Below are 10,656 nucleotides of genomic sequence, written 5' to 3' on the forward strand. Positions count from 1 at the left end.
TAAACTCTCTTTCACTCAAGACTGCTAAAAGAGACCGGCATACTCTTAAATGAAAGGAGTAATATTTTATCACATCAATGATTAGTAATAATCCACGAATAATGAACTTTATTTGCTTTATTCTGAAAATGAAATGATTTCTTGACTTAATTGTACAATAATCTCTTATATTACGCTCTAGCTAGCCAAGAAAAAATCACCGTTACTAAACGGTCGAAAAACCGGAAACACCACCGGACACAACCGGTACACAAAAATTGCATTTGGATTGAATTTGGGTTCATTTCAATGCTAACTAACCACGGTATCACTAAACCTAACCCAAGTCAAATTCTAACCCATCTTGGGTTTATATAATAAATAAACAGAGTGCAATTGATAACCCCGCTGGTTCACCACCATCATCATCTCTTCCTCAAACCTTCCAAACTCTAATCAAAGTTCTTACTCTTCTAAATTTATATTCACACATTACTATTATTATTTTTGTAATTTTTTATAGTTATTAAGTAAGTTTTTATTTGTTTAATTGTGTGTGTTTTTGTGTATGAATTGTTTGATGGATGAAAAGGGTGAAGGTGTAAGAAAACAAGAACATGATGATTATGTTAATAATAATAACTACTTTCAGTACTTTAAGAATTGGTGTTGTTTAAGTGAAAATCTTTGTTGTGTCAGTTTTTCTTGAGATCTTTAATTATATAAACATTCATTAATTAATCATAATTAGGATTAAAAGAGTAGCTACTTACTAGCTAGTTGTTCAATTATTAAGATCTCATTTTCACTCATGAAGAGACTATCCACCTCAGATTCTTCAAATCCTCTCATCACTATCTCTCCATCAACAGGTTGGTTAGTTAATTGCAACTTCATTATTGTGTTGAATTTTGTTGTTGTTGTTGTTGCCATGTTGTAGGTGTGAAATTTCTAATAGTCATTTAGCAATTGTAGGTGCGAAGTTTTTACCGCGTTTGCCGGTAACTCAGTAACTCTAGACTTTTATATGAAAGTGAAAGTTGAGTCAACAAAAATTAATGTATCTGGTTGTCGTCGATGTATTATCAACTTATTTGATTGTTGATGTATCTGATCAACCAGATATATCAACTCATCTGGTTGTCAATCGAACCTGAGACCTGGAGAGGAGCATACTCCAACTCCAAGGACCCAAACCAATACTACTGGATCAACCCCAAGTGGGTTACACTAATTACCATTTTACAACCGTATTATACGCAAAAACTTATAAAGTCAATTGTTACCACCAAATTAATTTGAGACATAAATCTATGTGTTTTTTTTCTTTTTTTGGAGGGTACTTTTGAGGGTACTATGATTTACTTTCACGTTGGTTATAGCAATTAGTCAATTACTACTATTATATACTAATGATTATGATTATTATTTCTTGTTTGCATTGATTTAGAGGAGCAAAGTCCAAGGAACAAACATGTGTATGGTATGGAGTTTCAATCAATGATGCTTGATGGATTTGAAGAAGAAGGATGTGGTGAAGAAACGGGCCATCACTCGGAGAAGAAACGACGATTACGAGTGGATCAAGTTAAGGCTTTAGAGAAAAACTTTGAGGTAGAAAACAAGCTTGAACCTGAAAGAAAAGAGAAGCTTGCTATAGAACTTGGGTTGCAGCCTAGACAAGTTGCTGTTTGGTTCCAAAACCGTCGTGCTAGATGGAAGACTAAACAGTTGGAAAGGGATTATGGTGTTCTTAAAGCTAATTATGATGCTCTTAAGCTCAAATATGATGCAATTGGTCAAGATAACAAAGCTCTTAACAAGGAGGTACAAACACACACAATAGTAACTCAATCATAATTTAGTCTGTCATAAGTGTAGTATGAGCTGAATTAGGAGTCAACACTTATCATATAAGTGATTATAAATAAGTTGTTTCTATAACCAAAGATAAAAGTATGTTTTTGTGCTAATTCGGTAGAGTTTATGAAAATGAGCTAAAAACAGTTTAAAGAGATATGTCACAGGGTTTTTTCCCTATAGAGTTTTTAATCTCGTAGATAAAATTTTGTTAACTTTATAGGCTAAAGTGATTCGAATTTTCGCTCATTGTAAACATACGGGTGGAGTTGAGTTTTTTTCCAATAAAATTGGAACTTTATTTAGGGAAAAAATGTATCAAAGTTGAAATTATTGAAATTGAGTGATTGGTTTGTTGTATTTACAGATTAAGGAATTGAAATCAAAGCTGGAAGAAGGAGAAAAAAGCTCAAGCAGTGTTTTGGTGAAGGAGGAGATAATGATGCTTGAATCCGACGAAGAGAAGCATAACCCATCATCCGAAACATCAATTCCTAGTTCAGAATCCAAGGATCACTTGAATTATGACTGCATAATCAACAACAATGATATTGGTATTGGAGAAGCTTCTTCACTCTTTCCGGTAGACTTGAAAGACGGTTCTTCTGACAGCGACTCTAGCGCAATTTCTTCATCCGGGGTTCTTCGAGGTCACCTTTTGTTGTCTCCTGACTCTTCCTCTATGAGTTGCTTCCAATACCCGAAATCCTATCAAGTGAAGATGGAAGAGCAGAATTTCTTAAGTGCAGATGAGGCATGCAATTTTTTCTCAGATGATCAAGCACCGACGCTACAATGGTACTGTCCTGATCAATGGAGTTAAATAAAAGAAACAAAAAGATGAAGAGTTGTAATATGAAAAGATGAGGAAATAATTACCTCAATTTCTTTGTAAAAAATGGCTGGTTTGGTTTCTTTGTCGGTCTCATGTTGGACATCAAAGGTAGCAAAACTATGGCTAATGAGTTGTTGAATCTTGCATGTGAAGAAAAGAACAGATAAGAGATTGGAGCAGGGTGCTTTTTGCAGCTACATTGATGGTTTAAGGGATTAAGGTTGATTATGGCTCTGGTATGGTGGTATGAATAATTTCTTAAGTGGTAAGGTAATAATGAAAATCCATGCTGTAAAAATTTAATTCCAACAAAAAATGTTGCTTTATCTTTCTTTCATTTTACTGCTAAAATTTAAAAGGTTCAAGTTTTGTTTTTTGGTTTTTTTTTATAAGCTTAAAAGGTTCAAGTTGTTTATTAATTAATAAAAACAATTGAACTCAAGTTTTAAATTAAACTTATTTAGATTAATAAGTCGAGCTTATAAGCAGTTGGAAAAAAAAAGTTGAGCTTATAAGTTGGACCGTCATAAAATATTCGCTACAACTTAGGAAAAACTTAAGAGTCCATTTGGTCGGAAGGAAGGAAAGAAAGTGTCAACTAGTTGAGCTATCCACCACACCTCTAAAATGTTAGCTCAAACCAATTGAGCTACCCACCATAGCTCCAAAATCTTAGCTGAATTACTTGAAATGACAACTAAAGTAACCCATAGCTAGGAGGAGACATGGATATAAAAGGGAGGAGGGGACCAAGAGAAGACTTTGTCTAATATGTGCAAACATCTTTATCATTCATAAATTTGTTTTTATGGTTGAATTAATAAATTTCCCTATTAAATCATTATGTCACATTACATCTTTATTTGATCTAATGATAAAAAATAAATGTGCATAAAAAATTTTTTGTTTCACTTTTGCCCTATAAACTTTTTTTTTTTGAAACATTTTGCACTATAAACTTGATCATAGAGAAATCCAAACTATTTATTTACCCTAAACATTGAACATTAAACACGACTCATCATCTTGAGGTTTCTAATTGTAGTCACTAAAAATATTTTGGATTAGTATGAGTCTTTCATTTATTATGTTTTAACTTGGATTTTGATCCAGAAACATTGTTAACGATCTTTTAGGTTCATTGTATAATTAATGTATTTAGACTATAATATAGTTCAAGTACATTAATTATACAATGAATCTAGCAAGGTGAAATTTGCTTATAAAGTGTCAGAGAGGGAGTAAGACCTCAGCGTCTAATGGGTCAAAATAAATGTTGTCGTACTTGATCATTATTATCATTAGTTCATTATAAGAATGCAAGGTTGGCTGAACACTTTCAAAAGTGATTAGCTTCATATGAGAACATGTGAGGAATGGATTACTCTCTTTCAATAGATTTTGTTTTTATACACAAAGTCAAGAACCAAATTGACTCAAGTTTCTTATTATTTGGATCAATTTATTGTCGGTGGTTAAGGCGAATTTTAATAAGAGCATTTTTTAAATCTGTTGTAATATTTGTTTAAAATGTTTTTCTTGTTGTAAGGGGTAGCGAAAGTGGATTTTGGTATTAGATCAATTATAGGATGTGAGAACTCACACTTGAAGAGAGATTGTTGGATTTCAAGTATGAACGATTAATTTTCACACCGACTATGAATGACAAAATTGTTGGATATATAAGAGAGGGGACATATGAGCGTAATGCCTTAAGATTTTGAGTGGAGATATGATATCTTCATCTCTTGCAATTCTGATTGTCGAAACTCACATTTGGGAGAAGATTGTTGAGTTTTAAGTATGATTGTGAGTAATTAAGTCTTACATCGAATATGAATGTGAAAAATATTGAATTTATAACATATATGTAATCGATGAACCTAATACCTTAAGATTTTAGATTAAAATGTGACATCTCACGGAATTCTGCCCTCTTTTTCTAAAAAAATAAATATGACATCTCATTCTCTTATGATCATTAATTGAACATTAACATATTATTACTTCCGATTTTTTCAGACTCCCCAACAAATATAAAACTTTTTAAAATACATATTTTTAACCAACACCAACAAACAATAATATTAGAATCATTTCTGATAATTTATTAATTTATACACACACAGAATGAGGTCCCTATCCCTAGCATAGATGTGGCCATGTGGGTCATATTTTCTCTTGATTCTTTTGTTAGAGCCATGTGATATATGGGTCCCTCCTATGGAACGTGTCATTTTCAAACATGTCACCGTCGCGTAGAAATTAGAACAAACTTGGAAGCTGTATGACGACAGTGTATAGTTCCTTCTTTGGACTCATCCAATCCATTGCTGCTCTGCTCATCAACCACCCACCTACCCGTGAACTTCTCAGCCTTGACCATCATGTTCGAATATCTTTCTGCATTTTCAACCTAGTGTCACAATCACAACGGTAAATACTTTCATCTTTTAATCTTATAAAAAATAATTTATTCAGAAATTGATCAACACACACCACACCATGCATGTGTTTGTGTGCAGTGTAATAATTAATAATTTAGAGATTGACATATTATATGAAATTAGAACACACTTACTTGATAATCAACAATCATGTTTACCGGAATAGTTGATATCGGAATCACCGATATATTAGACAAGGTCTTCCTTTGCCTATCACTTGCTCCGATCTTTGAGGTCTTTGATGGGTAAGACAACAAATGAGCTTACTGTGTTTGTACGTGACGTCAAAGGGGACCTAGCTAATCTTATATAAGATCACAACCCTAGTACCACCCATCATGGACTCTAGAGTTGGGCCTACACTTTGTTTCTACACAAATCAGAATTAGTGTTTAAGCCCATTATTACTGATCACAATTATCGGGCTTAAGCATCATCAAATGGATCACAACAACATCAACCCGTTTTTATTAAAACCAAAACTCACAATTGATTGCGGCCCACATAATATTGGAAAATATTCTAACATGTAGATCTAAGAAAATGTCTGAATATATTATTATTATACTACTAAAATCATACACACTTGAATTTTTTTATTTTTTTCATAAACATTTATCACCAAGGATATGGATTTTTCATATGCTATCTTCCATGGTCTCGCCTTAGCTAAGATATGGATTTTGATATGCTGATATGCTACTCTCACTCCTTTCACCATGTTAATATCATCAAAGGTTCCAACATCTAATTTCATGTTAATGGTGTATTGATCTAAGATATTAAAGAGATGGTTTCTCACAACAATGTTACAATATGTTGCATTTTTAGAGAGGGAATTTAATGCGCAAATTTCTTAGCTAAACTTGATGTTTCTTTAGACGTCGATCTCTCAATTCACGCTTCTCCTCCGGACGGCATCCTTGAGCTTCTCATAAACGACGCGACTGACTTTTTTCCTTCGTGTTCAGTCTTTGTTATCGTGCGTTCTTTTGTTTTTGTTGTTTAGCCTTGTAAAAAATAAAAACATTTATCATAACACAAAATAAATCTTTGATTAAATGGACTAAAGCCGTCGGCACAAAATAGTGAAAATTAAACGATGAAGGTCATGAATACCAATAAATCATCCGACCAATTTTTTATATATTTTTAATTAACTCTCTAATTTTCATGAGAAGGAGACTCGATAATCCAGAGTACATACGTTACGACCAATTAAATTAATTATATTGACTTATTTTTCTAGTAAAAAAAAGTGAATTTTTACGAAATTGGATAACAATTAAATTTAATATATGTCTGAAGTTCAATTGATATGCATTCTTAATGTAAAGTTTTTCTTTTTTTGGTACATAAATAATTTCTATTATTACTATTGTTATTAAATGATTGGCTTAACTATATATTTAGCCTCTTACATTTATTTTAGGTTTCAATTTGATCTCTTACATTTAAAACGTATCAATTTAATCCCTTATGTTTTCTTCGTTTGCATCAATTAGTCCTTTTCGTTACGTTTTTTTCTGTTTTTTTTTAGATCTGAAATAGGAAATTTCATTCAAGAAGATTCTTCTCCTTGAAAAACCCAAGTTTTAAGATAATCTTATTCACGGTAAAAACTAACATCCCAGAATTTGCAACAGTAATAATTAATAGCACCTGGATTCCCGGTACAACACTGATGATGATGTACTATAGCAGATGAACGAATCAAAAATTTCTTAAGATTTTTGGTAAAACTAGACTCTTCCAACGCAGTTCTACATGTTCTATTTAGAGTTAAGTGCAAAACCAAATACTCAATTTCAATTCCGATGGCTATATGTTCTATTTTTACCTTCTTCCAAATCCACAATCAACATTGAAATACTTGATTTCAATTTCAATGGCTGTAGGTTGTTTTTTTATCTTTTCCTTATTTTAGTTAAGCCTAAATGATTTGTCGCTTCTTAAAGTATTTTAAAAGGCGAGGAGGAGGTATTTTCCTCTGCGATTCTGTCTGCGATTGAAGTTGCGATTCGACGATTGATTCAAAATTGAAAGATGGTGTGAAGTTGCGGTTCTATTTATAAGTTGAATTTCCTGCTAGGGATTTGGGATTGTCTCCTTGTGAGAGCTGTTTGTTTATCTCTCCGTTATCGTGAGAGTTGTACGTTTTTGTGCCTGTTTACTTTGTCTGTTTTCCTGTGTGTGCTTATTCTCCTGGTTGCGTTGCGCTTTCGCATTCAAAGAATTGTCTGGGTTGTTGTTGCTTTGTTCTGGTCTTGTCAGGATTCTGCGTTTTGTCTTCACCATGGAAGCAACTCTGGAGAACCTTAATCTAGGCGAGGAGGAGGTTTTGAATTTCGAGCTGGAGGAGAATGAAACTGAACAAGATGATGTTAGCTTATGCTTAGTAGGTCGGTTTGTCCATGACCGCCCTATTAAGTTCAACGTTATGAAGGTGCGATTGGCTGAGGTATGGAGGCCGGTGAAGAGTATGTCAGTAAAGCAATCTTCACATGGGCTGTATTTGTTCAAATTCTTTCATCCATTGGATATTGAAGCGGTAATCAAGGGTGGGCCTTGGACTTTTGACAACTTCACACTGATTGTTGAAAGGTTGAAAGTGGGAGTTTCACTATATGATATTCCGTTATTTCATGTCAACTTTTGGGTGCAAATCCATAACGTTCCAGTAGGAATGATGATTGAGAAGGTGGGGAAAGGGTTGGCAAACTATATTGGAGAATTTTTGGAGTATGATAAAAATAATAATACGAGCTTCTGGAGACAGTATATGAGGGTGAAAGTTCGGGTAGATGTTAGAAAACCATTAAAAATCGAGAAGAAGATTGCTGTGAATGGTGGTGAGGGGGGCGTTGTAAAATTCAAATATGAAAGACTCAGACTCTTTTGCTTTGTGTGTGGTATCCTTGGCCACTCAGAAGATAAGTGTGATGTTAGATATGCCATGGAGAGGGATGATGGGAGGCGAGGTTGGACTAGCGAAATTAGAGCAGACGTCCGCCGTCCTGGTGGTCGGATGGACTCGCGATGGTTGCATGAGGAAGGGAGAGGTAGGGCTGATACGTTTACTGGAAGCCAGTCAAGGGGAAGTGCACCGAATCCTTCGCATTCTTCCCAATCTCACTCAGAACGCCCAAGTGCACATGCTACAGATAGGGAAAGTGAACCAGGGGTTAACTCTGTGGTGCTTCATGACAACAATGACATAATATCTACCCCGTCAATGGTAGCAAATAGACGAAATTCAGTTGTTCTCTCTGAACAAGGTGTTATTAGGACTGTGGATACACCGCGTTTAGCCCCCTCAGCTAGATCCAATCTGCGAGAAAGTAGACAGATTACCCCATTGTTAACTGAAGTGGTTCACCCTGAGCAGATGGAAACTCATATGGAGAAAAAGCGCAGACGTGCTGAAGGCACAACTCCAGCAGCGACAGACGAGCAACTTAACCAGCATTTTTTATCGGCAGGTCCTGGCAGTTCCCAGGACTGCCGGGACTCATGAATATTCTTAGTTGGAATTGTCGGGGCTTGGGCGGCCCGAGTGCAATTCCTAATTTGCGGAAGCTTGCCCGAGAACATAAGCCGGATATTTTATTCTTGTCTGAAACATTATCTCATGCTAGACACCTTGAACCTATTCGGGTCACGTTAGGTTACGATTCTTGTCTGGCTATTGATGTGGAGGGGCAGAGTGGAGGTCTGGCGGTGTTCTGGAAGGATAATAGTAAATGTAGCGTTTTAAACTATTCGAGAAACTTTATTAATATGTTAGTGGAGGACGAGCAGAAGGGGGAGTGGAGGTTAACATGTTATTATGGATATCCGGAGCGTAGTAGACGGAGACAGGCATGGAATCTTTTGCGAGAGCTGGTTAATATGTCCCCTGTACCCTGGTGTATAATTGGTGATTTTAATGATCTACTTTCACAGGAGGATAAAAAGGGCATTCACCCACATCCCAATTGGTTGTGTATGGGATTCAGACAAGCAATCACTGATTGCAATTTAATCGATATTCCTCTTGCAGGACACCCATTTACTTGGATCAAAAGTCGAGGTACACCTCATGTTATTGAAGAGCGGTTGGATAGAGCTATGGCTAGTACGAGTTGGCTGCATCTCTTTCCTGACGTAAGACTATCTAACCTCTTGGCCTCACATTCAGATCATAGTCCAATTTTACTTCAATGCTCTCCTACTATAACAGTCCGCTTCAATGGCTCCTTTCGGTTTGAGAATAAATGGCTGAAGGAACCAGATTTGGAAGAAACGGTGATTGATGGTTGGGGTGCGAATAACAATGTTGAGATAGTCGATCGTGTTGCTCGGTGTGCTAACAAGTTACAAAGGTGGGGCAAAAGGAAAAGAGTGAAGTTTAAACAGGAGATTGAAGAATGTGTCCGTGAGATGGAGGCGTTGAGGGATAATCAGGGGGAGGTAGAGAGCAGGAGGTTTCAGGAATGCTCTGATAAGCATGCTACTTTACTGGTTCAGGAGGAAGGGTACTGGAAGCAGCGAGCCAAAATGCATTGGCTTCAAGAGGGTGACTTGAATACTCGATTTTTTCATATGTCCGCTTCAGCTCGTAGTAAGAAAAAAAAGATTACCAAACTTATGGATGAAGCAGGTACTACAGTTCATACTCAAGAGGATTTGTGCGGGGTAGCTAAGAATTATTTTAATGCTCTCTTCAGATGTATAAGTGGTATTCATGAACCTTTGCTTAATCTTATCCAGCAAAGGGTGACAGAGGAGGATAACCATTTACTTATGGCACCTCTGACCAAAATTGAATTGCAACAAGCGTTATTTCAGATGCACCCGGATAAATCACCAGGTCCTGATGGTTTCAACCCAGCTTTCTACCAAAGGTTCTGGGAACATTGCGGAGATGATATTTTTGTAGCCGCATCTTCCTGGTTAGATAGGGGGTATTTTCCTTCTAGCCTTAATGAAACTAATATTTGTCTCATCCCTAAATGTGATAATCCTACTTCGATGAAAGATTTGAGACCTATTTCTCTCTGTAATGTCCTCTACAAGATAGTCTCTAAAGTGCTTGCTAATAGGTTGAAGCATTGTCTGGATAAATGTGTTTCCCAGGAGCAGTCAGCTTTTGTCGAAGGCAGGTCGATCCTTGATAATGCCCTTATTGCTATTGAAGTTATACATGCTATGAAGAGAAAGACTAGAGGATATAGAGGTGAGTTAGCATTAAAAATTGATATTAGTAAGGCTTATGACAAGGTGGATTGGGGTTTCCTTCGTGGTATGTTAGTCAAAATGGGGTTTGGAGAGAAGTGGGTACAGTGGATGATGATGTGTGTGAGTTCTGTTAACTATTCAGTGCTTATGAATTTTGACAAAGTTGGGCCTATTACTCCGGGAAGAGGTTTACGGCAGGGAGATCCATTGTCCCCTTATTTATTTATCCTTGTAGCGGAAGGACTGACCGCTCTAATACACCAAGCTGTTGGTAAAGGAGACATTCATGGTGTGCGAATTTGTCGAGGCGCCCCT

The 10,656-nt window shown here is 36.0% G+C and overlaps 1 protein-coding gene across 1 annotated transcript; it reads left to right on the forward strand.

Annotated features, from left to right (window-relative positions):
- Window positions 1-203: 203 nt before the first annotated feature.
- Window positions 204-3,011, forward strand: LOC123908402 (homeobox-leucine zipper protein ATHB-6-like). Its single transcript, XM_045959022.1, has 3 exons — window positions 204-851; window positions 1,430-1,806; window positions 2,207-3,011. The coding sequence occupies exons 1-3, from the start codon at window positions 791-793 to the stop codon at window positions 2,660-2,662; spliced, it is 894 nt and encodes a 297-aa protein (XP_045814978.1). The 5' UTR covers window positions 204-790; the 3' UTR covers window positions 2,663-3,011.
- Window positions 3,012-10,656: the final 7,645 nt, after the last annotated feature.

The sequence above is a fragment of the Trifolium pratense genome, linkage group LG2, assembly GCF_020283565.1.
Source record: "Trifolium pratense cultivar HEN17-A07 linkage group LG2, ARS_RC_1.1, whole genome shotgun sequence".
NCBI classification, from domain to species: domain Eukaryota; kingdom Viridiplantae; phylum Streptophyta; class Magnoliopsida; order Fabales; family Fabaceae; genus Trifolium; species Trifolium pratense.